General features: G+C 41.5%; 3 protein-coding genes across 3 annotated transcripts; 1 reads left to right on the top strand and 2 right to left on the bottom strand.

The window, feature by feature from the left end:
- The first annotated feature begins 410 nt into the window (after positions 1-410).
- tigara (TP53 induced glycolysis regulatory phosphatase a) lies at positions 411-4928 on the top strand. Its single transcript, XM_085915252.1, has 6 exons — positions 411-596; positions 1515-1552; positions 1630-1751; positions 2174-2251; positions 2328-2438; positions 3803-4928. The coding sequence occupies exons 1-6, from the start codon at positions 520-522 to the stop codon at positions 4169-4171; spliced, it is 795 nt and encodes a 264-aa protein (XP_085771378.1). The 5' UTR covers positions 411-519; the 3' UTR covers positions 4172-4928.
- Positions 4929-5021: 93 nt separating this feature from the next.
- On the bottom strand, positions 5022-7504 carry LOC147055833 (uncharacterized). The gene is made up of 3 exons (XM_085914706.1): positions 7111-7504; positions 6860-6963; positions 5022-6495 (listed from the first exon to the last, which is right to left on the bottom strand). Exons 1-3 carry the CDS (start codon positions 7292-7294, stop codon positions 6088-6090), a joined length of 696 nt encoding a protein of 231 aa, XP_085770832.1. The 5' UTR covers positions 7295-7504; the 3' UTR covers positions 5022-6087.
- Positions 7505-11814: 4310 nt separating this feature from the next.
- Positions 11815-16712, bottom strand: LOC147055832 (fibroblast growth factor 6-like). The gene is made up of 3 exons (XM_085914483.1): positions 16364-16712; positions 15728-15831; positions 11815-12130 (listed from the first exon to the last, which is right to left on the bottom strand). Exons 1-3 carry the CDS (start codon positions 16710-16712, stop codon positions 11927-11929), a joined length of 657 nt encoding a protein of 218 aa, XP_085770609.1. The 3' UTR covers positions 11815-11926.
- Between the last annotated feature and the right edge of the window lie 248 nt (positions 16713-16960).

The following is a 16960-nucleotide window of genomic DNA, read 5'->3' as shown; positions in this document are numbered from 1 at the left end:
AACTGCGCTACTCGATTTACAATAACAGTCGTAACTCGAGACGGGGAGCAAGATAACATGGGAGCAACTTGACATGTAACACAGGCATCCCTACTTACTGTCCAAACCCAACTGGGATAGGTTCCAGCGCACCCACAACTCTCGTGAGGATAAGCCATTCAGATAATGGATTCATGATTAAAATGAATGATGATGTTGATTGTCAATCCATTCATTCTCTATCCATCAATTTATGACTACTATTATTATTATTATTAGTTCATTAATTATTTGTTTATTACTTATAAGACTAAAAGTAACAATGGATCACTTGTGAATGAACATTCACAATTTCACAAACCGAAGCGCTGTCTTTACCGTAATTATGCTCAAACGGACGCGCTCCAAAAAAGGACTTGCGTACATATTGACAACAGTATGCTTGACGCTCATAGAACTGGGGAAGTAGAGCGGTCGACATTTTTGTGTGCCTGTGAACCTCCCGTCACGTCACGGGGCATTGAAAGCAGCTGAGAATTGATGCGGAGGGCTTATTGCTCTGTTGACCTTATCCGGGAAATGACGGCACTAACGTTCGGCTTGACATTTGTTCGACAGTAAGTGTCCGCTGCAGCAGCTCGCATTGAGATCATAGCTGCCAAATCTGACACCGTATCGGGCGTTGCAAGCCCCACATGGTGTTAACATTAGGGACAAATGTATTTAGTTGATTGTTCAGGGAAACTGCAATATGACAGAGTGACAAGCAAAGCGACAGTCCTATCGCGGTATCTCAGGATCCACTTCGCCCTAAATAGAGGTGGAAGCAGTTGATAGCACGTTGCTATAAACAGAACGAATGTTAACCACTTTAAAACCATACACATCATGTTTCGTTGCATAAAACCATAATTCGGTGTGTTGTTTGTGCAGCAGTGCTCTTCCTACGGCTATGGCAGAGGTGCAACCCAGTTTGCTCTCAATCGGAGCGCAATCTTGCCCATAACGAACCAATGCCAACACAATGGGGGGGGGGGGGGCGTATAGTAATTATATAGTAATTATTTTTACGGAAAACAGTTATGAATGTAATTCAATCGAATGGAAGTTTAATGATCAGTGCACTTTAGTGTGTTGCATATGTCTTAAATTTCTTTGCCCATTTTTCAGATATGATAGCTGATATTTTATCTGCTAATCTAATGTGTGCGTGCGTGCGAGCGAGCGTGCGTGCGTGCGAGCGTGCGTGCGTGCGTGCGAGCGAGCGCACTGTCCACTTTTAAACAAGCAAATTCAAATACAAAGAGTAGTTTAACGCAGACTGAGCATACCTTCTTGGGCTGTAAAATATGTATAAACGACGCCAAAAGTCAGCAGGTTTTTCCTTGATAGAGAATTTGTCACAGTATTGTTCTGTTCAAGAAACCTTGCCTTGATTCATAACCTTTAAATGTCGTATGTCAGTACGGTTGTAGCTATTTACTTTCCTGTGTTATATGTTCGATAAAATAATAATAACCATGTATTTCCAACAGTGGAGAAACCCAGTACAATAAAGAGGGCCTGCTACAAGGTAAGGTGTTCTTTAAAAAAAAAAAAGAAACGTGGTTGCAAATCACTTTTATTGTTTTTTCTCTGTCTTGAATCCAGGCCAGGCCATAGACTGTCCACTGTCTGAGGAGGGGCTGCAGCAGGCGGAATCTGCAGGTCGCTACCTGAAAGATGTCAAGTTCTCCAACCTGTTTGTCAGTGACATGATGCGAGCGCGACAGGTTTGATATTCACAATAGGAAAGCGAGAGAATAAAACTTACAAACGGAGAAACGACTCACTGGAAACAAAGGTCAAACTGTCTGCTATGCGATGCTGTTCAATCCATTTGTTCCTTATCGTGGAAAATATTGGAAACAGAATTAGTTGGGTCAAGACTGTCACTTTCATAAAACTTATTAAGTTACATTTGAACAACATTTCAAGAAGAGTATCAAATAAAATGATATCAAATGAAAATGATTACTGTCAGAGTGGTGACCACATCTGCCCGTTTCCTTTAACTTTACATACAGGAAATACAATTTGCCTAATGATATGACTTCAATGGTATTCCACTTTTTTTCTTAAGCAATAACCCTTTTGAACGGGATAAGCGTTATTGAAAATGGATGGATAATTGCTTGTCCTCCTTCCTTTGCAGACTGCCGAAACTATTGTGAAACACAACAGTAGTTGCGCTGGTCTACAACTGCTATGTGAGCCTCTACTTAAAGAGAAGGTCAGTCAAAGCAATGTTAATATGTTTTTTCCTGCATTTGAATCATCAAATAAATAACTTCCTTTTGGGTTTTCAGAGCTTTGGAATAGCCGAGGGGAAGCGAGTGCAGGAGTTGAAAGATATGGCCAAAGCTGCTGGTCAGTCTTTAGCAGTCTTTACACCTCCTCAAGGGGAAACCCAAGAGCAGGTAAGGCTCTTACATATAAGATTCTAAAAACAAAAAGTCTTACAACACAAAGACTGTAATGCAAAGCACACAGTACAGACGAATATGGCCTCACCAAAAAAATCACTTGTGGAGCATAATTTTAAGTCTGGTGGTTTGTAAACATTCTTCTTTTTAAACCCAGTGTAGACAAACATCTGATGTTCATACAACATTTTATCACTCTAGTTTGATGTCTAGCATCAATCTTTATATGTGGCTCCTTTGTCAAATATTTTTATGTGGACAAACATACATTACAAATCATGTGAGAATGCAAATTAAGTATCAAGTATTGATAATTATCATTTGACTGGAGACCTAATTATTGTAGCGAAAAATACATTTACTAGTTACTGTATTTGTCCTAGTTTTTATATATATTTTTAGCCCGCGTAGTCTGCCTACTGCCTACTTACCACCTGTGAAAGTTCTACTGGTTGACTTTAATAGACTATAAATCTAAAACAAATGAAATTGCTTCAGTTTCAATCTTTACAATTTTGACCCTTCATCTTCTGCAGTTTCTTGGTACGTAATTGTAACCGCTCATTACACCAATATAGAATTAATGTGAATAACAAACATGAAATCTAACGCAGCAAGGCTGTCAAAAGCTTTGGTCACATTACAGCAGATGAAATTACAGCTGGGCATAAAGTACGCCGCTAGAGGGCAGTACATGCCAGGACAAAAAGAGCGTGGTTGTGCACTCGTGTCCAGTACTGTACTGCAAGAGGGAATGAGAGGGCCTCTTTGCATGCACATGCTTGAATGACATCTTGTGATCAAAGTACATCATCTGTATTGCCAGAGTGGCTCTGATTAAAAAGTCACCACTTCTATTTGTGTTTGTCTGCATGTGTGTGTGTGTGTGTGTGTGTGTGTGTGTGTGTGTGTGTGTGTGTGTGTGTGTGTGTGTGTGTGTGTGTGTGTGTGTGTGTGGGTGCATCATGCGTTTTTGGGATGTTCTATTTCGGAAATGTGCCGCCTCTATTCATCTATTAGTTTCTGGAATCGAATCAGCCCTATCTCAGCATGGGACGAGCACATGATGGTGAGGCTGATGATGAAGACGGTGGCCAAAGATAGATTTGAGGCTCATAGTCAGCGCCTGGCCGCTCCGTCGTTGCGGGTTGTTGCATCAGCATTCCAGTGCACTTGCAACCTTCACTTGGATCAGTTAGATAGAAAGCAGATTTTGTCATGGGCCTCATCGGATTAATGGTTGCCCATAGGTGTGTGTCGGGGGGGTGGGTTACAATGTAAAGAGGATGGAACGGAATGCCAAAAACCCTATGTTAGACATGTTTGTGTGTATAACAACAAATGTATATTGTGTTCAGGTGAAGCAGCGCGTCAAAGAGTTTTGGCTCAAAATGGTCCAACAAGTCGGGGAGGAACACTGGCCCAACAGAGGGGAGGACGACGAGCACTCTTCAGCGCCTCACGTAGTAGGCGAGGAGGCGGACAATCTTCCTGTCCACGTGCTGGTGGTCTCCCATGGGGGCTACTTGTCCGTGACCATGCGCTTCCTTGTGGATGATTTACACTGCCCCCTACCTGAAGGTTATAGCAGAGCACGCATGTTCTCGTTGAGTCCCAACGCAGGTGTGAGTCGCTTTGTGCTCACCTTGACGAAAGACAACAATGCTTTTGAAGTGTCTAAGATTCAATGTTTGTTTGTCAATAAGGGAGATCATGTCAAAACATAGTGAAATAGCTGAGGTGTGATCGAAAGGTCACGGGAACACTACTGTCTTGTGTGTGAAGGCAACACTCAAAAGCAAATGTGAGGAAAATAAGTCATGAAGGATAAAAAGTGTCAGTCCTCATTTCAACGTTATAAAAATCAGTTCCTACAAATAAATTTGGATTTGACATTAAAATGCAGAAAGCGGATAACTTCTCACCCATTCTTTCTCATTGTATTTATTTGTCTTTTCAGTGTGGCACAGATCATGCTCTAAAGTCCATGAAAGTAACCTTTGTATAGTAAGCACTGGCGAAGCTGAGGGTGGGTCATGGGAGCACTTTTCCACCCTAAAATCTGCTTGGAGCCCCCCCACCAGGTGCCACTCCAGATAACGGACATGACAGCATCTGCGCTATCTTGCAACATTGCAGTTGTTACATGTCTGTTAGCACCCTCCAATGGCCAAAGGTTCATATAACAGCTTGTACTGTAGATAAGATATTTCCACAGCATCTCAGCAAGCTTCAACTGGACTTTCTGCTCCCCCCCCCAAAAAAAAATTACCCCTATAATATGTCACAATGTTCGAATAGCTCTTCAAGGCCAAAAGTACGTATTGGCATATTTATTGGTCAATAGATTCAATAATAATTTTGATACCGCTCACTTTAAGACATTTTGGACTGGTCTAATAATGTGAAAACTACAACAGACATTTTCTGTCATTTTGTCTCTTTTCTGTCTAATGTGTCCCAATACTTTTTGTCCATGTAGAATAATATTAAACGTATGAAACCATTTCCTGGCTGACCTTTACTATTCACGTAACTCGTATTAGAAATCGACACATAAATCATTGAAGAGTTCCATTTTTTATTTATTCACATGAACATAACAAATTAACCATATAAATAATAACACTTGGTAAGAAAAAGGTGTCTTTTTCCAACGTCCAATAAATAAATACCTTTATGGTTTGTATGACTTGGTGTCCGGCACCTGACATGAATAGCTGCAAACACACTAGCTGATTCTGATGAATTTATACATGAAGCATTTAAAAAAGAAATCTACATATTTATAAATAAGCACAATTGCTCACAAAAATGCCACCTTTCCCATATGCACAACAAACATTGCCACATCTTGTCCAGCGGGTTAAAGTTTAACTGACAAAAAAAGGTTCAAGGACAACCTGCCTCATGACGCCATCCAATGTTTCCAAAAGATCCCTCTGACTGCATTTTGTCACCGCATGATCATCAGTCCAGAACCACACTTGGCAAAATTAGATCCATCTTGGATCAGGAAATTCTTCATCGTACCTCACAAAACCGGTGAGTATCAAAGGATTAAGTCGAAAACACTTGTTTCAAAAGAAGGACCAGCCACAACAGGGTGTTACATAAAAGTATAGTCCCCTCCAAAAGTAAGTCAAAGTATCGTCTATTGAAGAAATTTGGGGTTTTGGAATATGAAAGAAAAGTTGGGACTTCCAGCTTTCATTTCATGGTATTTATAGCTCGAGATGTTCCTTAACACACAGAATAATTGAATAAGCTCTGTTCCAATACTTTTGCTCATATTCATTTCTTTGCTCTAAAACCCAAATGTCTTTCGGAAATGACCTTCAAGTTAAGTCACGGAAGCAAATTCCAGTGTCAACATAACCATCACTTGGCAGTCTTTCACTTTAAACTTCTTTTGACACAGAAGAAAAATTGAGATGCATGGGGTGATGCATCTTTGGACATTTATAACGTTGGGGGATTTTTGGAACATATTTTCGAAAAACAACAATTCACTCACTTCTCAACAATGTTAAAAACCTGCCGGGGAAAGCAAAGGTTTTACGTCATTATTTTCTGTTTTGACCATCTTCCGGAAACAGATCGTTTTCACCCTTCCAGAGTTCATTTGCCCAAGTTGATGATGTCACTCTTGTTCCGCTCGGTCCGCTATGTTGGTCTTGACTGGACTCACAGGCCCGTTTGCGTGCAAGACTTTTAATGGGTCGTCGTCACTGGAAGGGATGGTCTCTTTTGACACAGCTCCCGTCTGGTCCGGCTCCGGCTGGCGGTGATCCAATTCTTTGTGGTCATTGACGGAATGAGAGGGCTGCGACTCAGACCTTAACGGGTCAGATGGGTTCACCTCCTCGCTCCTCCTCTGTCTACTCACTAAGCGGGCCAGGAAGCGTTTTGGTGAGATGGAGGACAGCCCTGATGACTTGGGGTGAGAAAGTAGAAGGTGATTTCCATTCTGAGAGGAAGTCACACCACGCTGGTTTGTGCCGATGAAGGAAATGCGGCTGAAGAAGCCGTCGTTTCTTTTCTTTTCTTTCTGTTTGGCAAGAAAAGAACAACGTGCTTGCCACTTGCCATCATTCATTGTTCATCATTGTTTTAACGTGATCGTTTTTACGATGCACAGAGGTGCTTGTCTTCATAAAGAGAATTTTTGACTTTTAAGAAGTAACCGTTGGCATTCCCACAAAGCAATAAATATACTTGATTGACATCTACGGTATGCAAATTTCTCTCTGTTGTTTTTACATTATAGGTTAGCAGACATGAACATGCTGGTACAAAGTGTGTTTTAATACATGAAGAAGGTGGAACACTTTCTTCTTGGTCAATATTGTGGATGTCTCTGCAATAAACGGAATCGACTATGAAATTTGCCAATCAAAGTCAAAGTTACTCACAAAGCTGTACAGTTCTCCCTCCAACTCCATGCACACAAAACGCTTTCTTCCCAGGTCAAATATGGACACATAGTTGCGCTTGTGCGTCTTGACTGGATGAACAACTGCAAGAATTTGAGGCACGTCTTGGTTAGTTTGCAGAAAAGATGTAAAGATTTTTTACAACTTGATTCTTAATTGAGAAAGCTCCTACACAAAGCTGCGTTCAAGAATTTCAAGCCTACTAAGAATCCAAACACGGTCAGACTCACCCAGAAAGTGGCCAAGAAAACGTTTCCTCGTGGATCCGACACTCGGAAGAATGTAGTGATGTGTCCTCCTGGATGGCGTACCTGAGCTCTGCTCCGGGTCCTTGGACCTGGGTTTACAATCCACAGCTATGGACACATGGGCGGCAATCAAAAGGAATGGGAAGAAAGCCACTTGCATGGTCATTTGGGAAAAGCGCGCTCTCCTTACTGGAGCAGAGTGAGCAGCGTTGGTTAGCGTGTGAGCAGTTCTCTGGAGGGAGGAGAAAGTCCAACAGGCCTATTTAAACACAGGGTCCATGAACCGGCAAAGTCATTTATCCAAATGACACAAAGCCTTGTTGTTTGTCAGTGGTTTAGGGTTGCCTTTGTGGAATTCCTGCAAGCTTTAACTGGAATGCCGCTGCCTCTTTGGAAACGAAAATACAGGATTTGCTTAGGCAAACTACCTTTGCCTAACTGTGTAAAGAAAAGAATACATTTGCAACATTATTGCAAGATTATCATCCACATTGTATTTGTCACTCACAAAACAATGTGGCCATTTTGTTATGTAAAACCATCCAGGCATATATCAGACCTACAGTGCCCTCCAAAAGTATTGGAACGGCAAGGTTAACTTCTTTGTTTTTGTTGTGTTTCAGCTCAAAAGATGAATGTGAAGAACGCTTCATGTATTTACATCTAGACCTGAATCAAGAGAGCACACTTTTTATTTTTAAAAGCTAAACACTTCAATAGAGCAAAAGTATTGGAACAGGCATTATTTAAATAATAAACCAAATGACTTCATATTTGGTCTCTCTCTCTCTCTCTCTCTCTCTCTCTCTCTCTCTCTCTCGCTCTCTCTCTCGCTCTCTCTCTCTCTCTAACGCTCTGATGTGTCAGAAGCATGTCAAACATGGAAACCTGAAGACATCACAACAGCTTTTACAAAATCTCTTTTATTATCATTTCAGGAATACAGTTGACTGCTGTGCACAGCACATACGTACAAAAATAAAAGGAAACCCATTTGTAATATAGTTTGTTTTTTTCGCCATCATTTTTTTTTTCTCAGAAACAAATGATTGAAGAAGTCTGTTGTTTCAAACTAATTTACAATCATTTTAATAATCGGAACTAAGGCAGAAGGTGAGGTATATGTTCCAAAAGAGGAGGGGGACTCAAGAGGAAGCACTCTCCCCTCAGTGCAGGAATAAGAAACTGAGAGGAAAACATAAAGGCTGCTGGCACACAGGGACACAATGCATACACACACACACACACACACACACACACACACACACACACACACACACACACACACACACACACACACACACACACACACACACACACACAGACACAGACACACACATACTGAGAGCACAGATCCACTCGCTTGAGATCCCTGTGAACCAATACATCTTTAAAAGCAACTGATGACATGGGTGCATATTCAAAAGGGACCATTCCGAATTCTTTGTGCATGAGAAGGGATTTTAAAAAATGGGAGTTTATTGACAGGGGGCACTGGGATCTTTTTTTTTTTTTTTTCCCCCCACCATATACTTGTCTTAGTTACATCAAAACCAAATCAGAAGTCTACCTCAAAACAGGATCATGCAATAGACTTTCTTGTTGCATGAGATGCAAGACCACTGCTAATAATAAAATTCTATTCCCCTGCTATTGCTGGTTTGCCACTCCAACCACCTCACGTTGTGTTAACAGTCCTCTGCAACACCCAATAATAGGCTGGGGATAGCAAAACAACAACAAAAAAAGCATTTCACAAAATCTTGCCTTCAAAAACAAGTGCTTTGAAATGTCAATATTTGTCTTGTTTGGCTAGGATTATAAAATTGCACTCCATAAAATAATTTATCATTTTAGTAGTTTTGCCACTTGTGTTACTCCCACGCATTCATTCGAGGGGGGGGGGGGCTACGTTATTTTCTGATCCTCCATCATGGATTGAATAATACACAATAATAAGTAATGGTGATACAACCAAAATGTGTATTATAATCACAGTATTCAGCATGTTTAACTAACCAACCAACTAACCAACCTTTCTGGAAACATTTGATTCTCTTTGCTACTTACTTACAGTGCATCCCACTCTTGTGCTCCCCACCCCCTCCACCCTTTTGCCTCACCATGTCCTGTTATTCCTGACTCAAGGTCAATTGATATGGCCTCTACTGTCACTTTGGCAGAAAGCCAACAATTTGAGCATGTGCTGGCATGGCCACACTTGCCATCCAGGTGCCATGCACTCATCTCACTTACTAGACATGAGCGGAAGCCTGTGGGGCCCCCTAATGCACTGCCCACAGAGAAGAGTGTATGAGGTAAACCGTGACATTAATTAAATAAAAAAAAAAAAAAAAAAAAAAAACATACTCCACCAAGCAAGACTTAGTGGTACTTTGCTACATGCATAAAATTGCAAAACAACAACCATTTCATATCATTTAAGTAGTACAGTAGAACCTCTTAAGTTTAACACAATGCTAGTCAGGCTCAATTTTTTTCAATACCTCAATTAAGTGTACAGAAAATATTTTAACATTCTAAATTGCCATACACATGTAGAAATAATTTTACCGGCCTTGAATGTACTAAGTGCTTACGAAACAAATGACTGACCATGCCATTGTGTAAAAACGTAACCTTCTGATTTGCATTTTGTTCTGTTTCGAGAATTACCATCAATGCATCCCACAATGCATCTTGAAAATGGCAGATGAAACCATTTTCTGTTTTCACACAGATTCATGAGTTGTAGCAGGACAATATCTAATTTAAGTATAGCGGTTCATCCAGTATGTTGTAACTATGCAGTGGCAATGACATAATTCATGTCCATCTTGAGTAGTATAACATAATGTGGAGTTGAGTACACAGCCCACAAAAACAGACAGAAAATCCCTGTCCTGACAAAACGCAAGATCATCATCGATACTGCACAGGGATCTTGTTTTTAAGACTCCACACTTTGACAAAATATGAGCACTGCCACTTCCTTCCGATTAAAGTATGCCAAACCACATTTAAAAAGGGCTCTAAACAATTACATCATTTTTCAAATGGCAGTCCATTAAATTATCAAACAATCGATTAGTTCCTTTTTTTGTCCAATCAGATTTCAGCCTTTTTGTGTTGCCATGTGAGTCTAATCTGCCCAGGGCCTGCACAGTCGTGTTTGTGGCGTTTGAGCTCGCTAAATGTTTTCTTTTCAACTTGCTTGACTGACCAATTTGAGTTCTTCAGAGGTTCCACTGTACGCCAAAACTAACATTGATTGCAGCTCATTTCGACAAACGGTCTTGATGAATCGTGACATCCTCATCGCATTGCACATGGGAAAACACGAGAAGCTCGCTCGTCGTCTCGCTCCAACAACAAGGTTGCGACAAGAAAACGACTAAAAGTCAGTAACCCGAGAAGCTGATGTCAGCACCTATAGTCTTAGTACACAAGTGGCTTGGATGGATGGGGCCCACAATTGCTCGTCCACATGACTCGCATCCTTAAACCAACAATGGAAGCCACGTGCAGAGGCCCTTAAAAGTCCAACTCTGAGCATTACTGTTGCCGTGTGCTTTGACCCCGCCCATCGCCACATTACAGTATCTCAAAGGGTTGCATTCAAGTAAAATACGCTACATAATCAGTGACCACTTTGCATAAATAGCTTTCATCAATCATAAAAACAAATGTAAATCTAAATGGGAGGGAAGTGGGGTACCTGAAATGTAAAATCCTGATGTCCCTCAAAGCATACCCTCATTGACAGTGAACTGACTAATCAACAGTAGCATCCACACTATTTCCTGCAAAAAGGCCTTTAAGTGCCAAATCAAAAGAGATCCATTTTGTCACTTATTGTCTTCATTTCAGACAGCACCCTAACACATAAAGTAGAACCTAAGTGGGACAAATGAATTTTCGTTTATACTTGATAACAATGGCATGTCCACAAGCTCTACTGATAACCAAATTGTGGGATTGTCAAAGCTCCCTCTGATGCCCTAGACCTCTCTTTCAAATCTTTCAGCGTGGACAAAAAAGGCTCCGCTGCGTCATGTGCAGCACACAGTCACAATTCACTTCCTTTACATAGTTCCCGGCGGGAACATTTTGTGCCCCACCGGGAATGGGGCTCAAGACCAGCGCTAGCGTCTGGCTTGTGGAGTGATGATTTGTCCATCATTCTTATTTCTGACTTCAGCACCGGCGTTACTTACATGCAAAGGGAAGAGGGAAGGGGGGGGGGCCACAATAGGAATTCAAGGCACCGCTACCTCATGACAAAGCAAGAACAACCACCGCCATATTTGCAAGTGCTCTACTTACCCTGTCAGAGCTGATATCCAACAAACAGAGATGGTGCACAACAAAAATATGTTCACAGGCATTTTTTTTTTTCCTCAGTAGTTCCATGCATGTATATTTTTCTGACATTTTGGTGCTTTGAGGTAATACAATGATCATATCCAAAAAGAAGAGCTGACAGGGCACGCGCTTCTCTGACTTCAACAAGCACCCATACAGTAGAATGAAGAGACCAATTGAAGCCTCTCTCGCTCTCTCTCACTCTCCCTCCCTCCCCCCCAACACAAATTGGTTGAAATCCATAAAAGCAGCAAAGAAAGGCATTTCATCATTTCTAATACAAAGTAAGCTACCCAAATATACATATAAAGTCTGAATAAATACTATTGGATATTCTCTCTGTGACAAGTCGGTTGCAGGTTTTTAAGGATGTACAGTATGGACAGGGCATTGACGTTACCTGGGAAAGAATCCACATGTGCAAATAAGTGTGTTATTGCCAGTCTTTGCTCGGGGGAGGTAATATTCGGGGTAGGAAATGCGTCACAGTCATGGCAGTGGTGGCCTTGTTGCCCCTCTTGACGCGGCCGTGCTTGCTGAGCGCCACGAAGGAGCCTCTGTACGCCAGCGACTCGTAGGCGTTGTAGTTGTTGGGGAGCATCCGCTCTCGGAACTTGCACTCGTCGTGGAAGACTGTCTGCAAAAGGGACACGTGGGACACGTTTTTAAAAGTGCTATTTCTATCTGTTTCATATATTTTAATAAAATATGTCGCATAGTTTAATGTAACAATCTCATTTCCTGCCAAGGTGAATTGGTTTTAGTTAGCAGTAATTTAAATTCATATCAAAATTAAAATCAATAAATGATATCTTTACTCCCTGTTTAATAAATCTAAATCATTCTGCTTTTTTGAATTGAACAACTGAAATAAACAAAGAACGCATTTTCTTGATCCGTTAAAATGAATAGAAATGTCAATACGCCTTTTCAGATCCCCCCCAAAACAAAAACAAAAAAAATGCTGTAAGTTAGATTTGAATGAGATAAAGAGCACTCCACGCTATTACACTTTTTAAAACCTAGTTAGAGTAATATTGGCCATTGCTTTGCAGAGGCTAGATAATATACGCCTGAGTATTGCTATATATTTTTTTGTCTGTCTACATATGTTGCAGCACTGGTGGTGTTCAAATACCTTGCTTAAAGGGTTACAAGCTATTAATGCTGGTTTCATGAGACTTTCTATGGCATTTTGCAATTGCAAACAGACTTTCTGCATGGCAAAGTTAAGTTTGGTTAAACACACAATGAATAATGAAAACTGAAAGAGTCAATAAACAGCTTGAAGCAAGCACTTTGCCTGATTTTCCTAAGAATAATATTCTGGCTGCCAAACTTCTGCTTGTTGTTAAGTTCACTTCCACCGTCTAGCATTGCTGCTTAATTTTTAGAAGACTACATCTCAGAAAACTGAGAAGTCGAGTCACTTGTAAGTGGAGTTACCACAGTACTCTGATTTCTGTGTAATTTGAGCCACACAAACGGCATTGCGGTGAAAGCATCAAGAGAAGAGTTATTGACCTGTTTAGTGTGTTAATTACATTTTGGTGCCAATCCAGAAACAAATGCAGCTAACCGCAAATCATTTCACCTTTCTATTTTTACAATGGAATTGTTTTGACACACACGCTTTGGCGTAATTCTAATGTCATCTTCCATAAACCAGGACGTGGCCCCACTAAGTAAACTTACATACGGACATCTACAAACACAGCACTTGACCAGTGTTTTCATTTTTCTTGGTTTGATTGTTTTAAAGTTTGGGTCAAAAGAGGGAGCATTCCTCAAGCCTCAGAGAAAATAAATAGTCCAGTCCCATTTATTTCTCTTTACTTATTGTCCATGAAACAGAAAGCAGCCAGTTAGGCACATGTAGGGACAAATAACTTTTCACAGTCAAAATTGTCACAAAGTGGAAAATTAAGCATGACCTATTGTATTCCAACTCCTATTAAATACAAATGAAAACACACTTCATGTTTTGGTCAAATATAAGCAAACCAGCATAACCCAAAATATGTCAGAAGTTATCAAATTTCAAAGCAAGGACAATGGAAGTAAATAACCAACTATTTCTCAGAGGATGATGAGCCGTTAATATTGTTAGATTTGGTTTTAATTTGGCTAAATGAAGTTTCTTTCAACACAAAGTGGCGACAACTGCAGTCAAAATACTGTACATTTAAAGGCCTTTCATTAAATAGAACATAATCAAATAGGTGAGGCATGCTTCAACATGGATATTTCAAGTCCCCCAGTAGTCAACTAAACATCAGCCACGATTATAAGGAAGGAAACACACGGTGCAAGTTCTGCAATGCTGACTAAGCCAACATGGCGTACATACAGGAAGCCCCCATCAAGATGCATGTGGCTAAATTCAATCTCTTATCAGATCGTCAGCACAGTGGCAAGCTTACACTTCATCACTCAAGAGGAGATACATTCTGCCTGTCAAGGATGTCGCTCCCACAAGCGAAGTGGCCGCCACTAACGGGAACACATGTCATTGTCATTTCAGCGCCAATGACATCAAGGTTACTGCTGACATGCTCACTAATCTCTTCAACTCAAGTGAAGTACCATTCAGCATGTCCAAACAAAACAAAAAAACACAAAGCACATAAGGTGACGCGTTTGCTATGTTGTGCGACCATTGTACTACTAAGACTCAGAGTTTAACCTAATTCTTTTCATCCATGTCTTCATTATTAACTGAACAAGGCAGACACTTCCTCACGGGAAAACCGTAAAATATCAATTCATTTTTTTGTTACAGTGCTTGGGTGAGGGTGAGTTAAAGTATCCCAGCAGATAAAATACTACTCATTCTCGCGTACGGACAATTTAGAGTCTTCGATAGACACGACGGGTGTTTTTGGAATGTGCGAAGAAGCCAGAGAAAACCCATGGCAAGAACTCAACACAGGAAGGTCGGAGCAGAGTTCAACCCCAAACCTCAGAACTGTGAGGCAGATGTGAAAACCTCAAGTCCACCGAACTGCATTCAACCAAAACATTCCAGGAAAAATCCCTAAATTACAGGAGACAAAAAAATAAATAAATAAAAATAACCATTATGACCACAGCATACCGTTCCTCACTTTGGGCATTTGTTACGGGATTTTTTTATTTAGTTTTTAGCTTTTTGGAGACACTCTTAAAAAAGGAGCAGCCAAAACAAATTGTATTAAAAAGCAAAGAATAGAAAAAACCCCACTAAGCACTGGGAGAAGAAAAAGACCTCACGACATGACTTATCAAAGCTCATTTAGACTGCTTTTTTTTTTTATCTCAAAAGTTTGCGGTTCATCTGACAAATTTACGCCTAAGTGTTTCCCGTTTCGAGGGTTTACTTTTAACAATAGTAAAATAAATGTCAACTTTTGAGAATATGAAGAAATTTTAAATCTACTCAGAAGACTTTTTAAAAGGTTTATTTCTATTATCAATTTTTGTCTGATATTTAGCCATAAAGGGGCCATTTCTCTGCTCTAGTGATGCAAAGGATGACTAAGTTGTAATGTTTAAGGTGGCTTAGCGACAAACTCGAGAAGTGTGGCTTTATGGGACCCACTTTTAAAACTATAAATATAGCTCATAGTGATGGTGTGACACCTATAAAATATTGCTGTTAATAGTTTTTGTAGGTGCTCATCAGCTGTCTAAAATAAATAAATACTGACAAATAAACCTCCAATCACTTTGACGGATGCCCTTCAAAACTACAATACTTGAAGAACTAAAAAGTCGATCAAAACTGTGAATTGTAAAGTGTACGGTACCAACAGCACGTTTGATGATCATAGTTTTATTTATGTTCAGCATTTCTAAGGCCAATGTGGTATTTTAGTGGTTAGCACATCCGCCTCACAGTTCAGAGGCAGGTGATTCGAACCCAAGGCCTGATGTTCTCCTCATGTTTGTCTGGATTTCATCCCAATTTAAAACATGAGCATATCTAAATTGTCCTTTTATTGCACTGTTGGATGAGGCTATTTCCATAAAGGCCCTTTACGTATTCCCTCCGTGCACAGGTCTGAGCCTGACGCTGAGTTTGTGATTCCCCATCATAAGATTGTTGGTAGACATCTGGGGGCAGATCGATGTCTTGACTTAAAATTGACTTCATTATTATAAGTGAAAAGTTCCTGATGTCAAATACTTGTGGCTATGTGGCTCATGCACATTTATCATCAGCCGGTGTAAATAAAACGGGCTGCATACCTACCGTCCCATATAACCTCCCTCGTCTGTTCATGGCGACATACAAGTCACTCTTGACTCCATACAGGCTCACTACTCCTCTCTCCACCGTGGAGATCTCAATGAGACCTGAAATCACAAATAATTTGAGGGAGCACGACGGCTGACGGATTTGAATAGAATTATGATGACGATTTTTTTTAGCATGCATTGTGCCCCCTTCTCTGCGCCTATGGGGTGTAACCTTGCAGAGTGTCGACTCTTTGTTCTGCATCTTTAACATCCGATCACACGCAAGCATTTATTTATTTATCTACTTATTTATTTGTGTGTGTGTGTGCGCGCGCGCGTGTGGCCGGATTGCGCCATTTGCGTGGTCGTGCTGAGCTCCACGGCCACCGGCCCGTCCTAGCTGGCCCGCAGCGTAAAAATAAGTTGTGTCTAAAAGCGGCCATACATTCATGTCATGCTCGGGGAGGAAGAGGAGAAGAGAGGAAGAGCAAGGGAGAGGAGAGGAAAGGAGGAGAGGAGAGGAGGGGAAGGGAGGAGAGGAGAGGGGGCCGGGGGCGATCGCTCGGTGCTGTTTGTATTTTAATAGAATTGTCTTTGCACCCCCAACTGAGATGACACGCGATCATGCAAATGACATGGAAGAACTCACTGTACTGGTTCTCGTGGTGGACACCGTTGATCGTGCCGTCGGGGAGGATCTGGAGGTGGAAGCCGATGCCCACGTTGCAGTAGAGCCTCCTTACTCTCTTGATGCCCAGCAGGTAGTCACTCTCCCAATTGAGCTCCGGCTTCTCCCCGGAGATCCCGAGCACGGAGCGAGAGAAGAGCGTCTCCCAGCGCTTCTCCAGCAGCAAGGTGCCATTCGTCCGGCCGCTCGAGAGCGGGTACGCCGACACGATGCCCAGCAGGAGGCTCAGGAGAACCGCCGTGGTCAGCGTCCAGTGCGGTGTGCCGGCCTCGCAGGACATACTGACGAGGAGCCTGTGAGCTCCGGCCATCCGGTTTACCTTCAGACCACGTGGTCCAAATTAATGAGCCTAAAAATACCGCTCTTCTTGTTTTTCTCCCTTCGGCATGCTGGCTGAGGGTTATTTCTGGAGCTGTGCAGGGCATGAAACGCAAGCCCCGGTGCAGAGGAGGAGAGGAGACGCTGGAGGTGATGGTGCTGGTGCTGCTGCTGGTGATTACCATGTTTTGCAGCTCCTACCTCCACGCCTCTCTCTCTCCCCCCCACACGCACACTCTT

Source organism: Syngnathus leptorhynchus, chromosome 6, assembly GCF_054491065.1.
Source record: "Syngnathus leptorhynchus isolate UIUO chromosome 6, UIUO_Slep, whole genome shotgun sequence".
Lineage (NCBI taxonomy): Eukaryota > Metazoa > Chordata > Actinopteri > Syngnathiformes > Syngnathidae > Syngnathus > Syngnathus leptorhynchus.
Note: the sequence above shows the minus strand (reverse complement) of the source record. Positions and strands in the feature narration are given on the sequence as shown.

What these genes read in the sequence shown, in the direction of transcription:
- tigara (XM_085915252.1), top strand. Translation starts at nt 520, where the DNA reads ATGCGGAGGGCTTATTGCTCTGTTGACCTTATCCGGGAAATGACGGCA. An exon ending in TAAAGAGGGCCTGCTACAAG is followed by an intron (nt 1,553 to 1,629) that starts GTAAGGTGTTCT and finishes TCTTGAATCCAG; the next exon opens with GCCAGGCCATAGACTGTCCA. An exon ending in AAGGGGAAACCCAAGAGCAG is followed by an intron (nt 2,439 to 3,802) that starts GTAAGGCTCTTA and finishes TATTGTGTTCAG; the next exon opens with GTGAAGCAGCGCGTCAAAGA.
- LOC147055833 (XM_085914706.1), bottom strand. Translation starts at nt 7,294, where the DNA reads ATGACCATGCAAGTGGCTTTCTTCCCATTCCTTTTGATTGCCGCCCAT. An exon ending in TTTTCTTGGCCACTTTCTGG is followed by an intron (nt 6,964 to 7,110) that starts GTGAGTCTGACC and finishes AAATTCTTGCAG; the next exon opens with TTGTTCATCCAGTCAAGACG. An exon ending in AGGGAGAACTGTACAGCTTT is followed by an intron (nt 6,496 to 6,859) that starts GTGAGTAACTTT and finishes CTTGCCAAACAG; the next exon opens with AAAGAAAAGAAAAGAAACGA.
- LOC147055832 (XM_085914483.1), bottom strand. Translation starts at nt 16,712, where the DNA reads ATGGCCGGAGCTCACAGGCTCCTCGTCAGTATGTCCTGCGAGGCCGGC. An exon ending in CCACCACGAGAACCAGTACA is followed by an intron (nt 15,832 to 16,363) that starts GTGAGTTCTTCC and finishes TTGTGATTTCAG; the next exon opens with GTCTCATTGAGATCTCCACG. An exon ending in GAGGGAGGTTATATGGGACG is followed by an intron (nt 12,131 to 15,727) that starts GTAGGTATGCAG and finishes TCCCTTTTGCAG; the next exon opens with ACAGTCTTCCACGACGAGTG.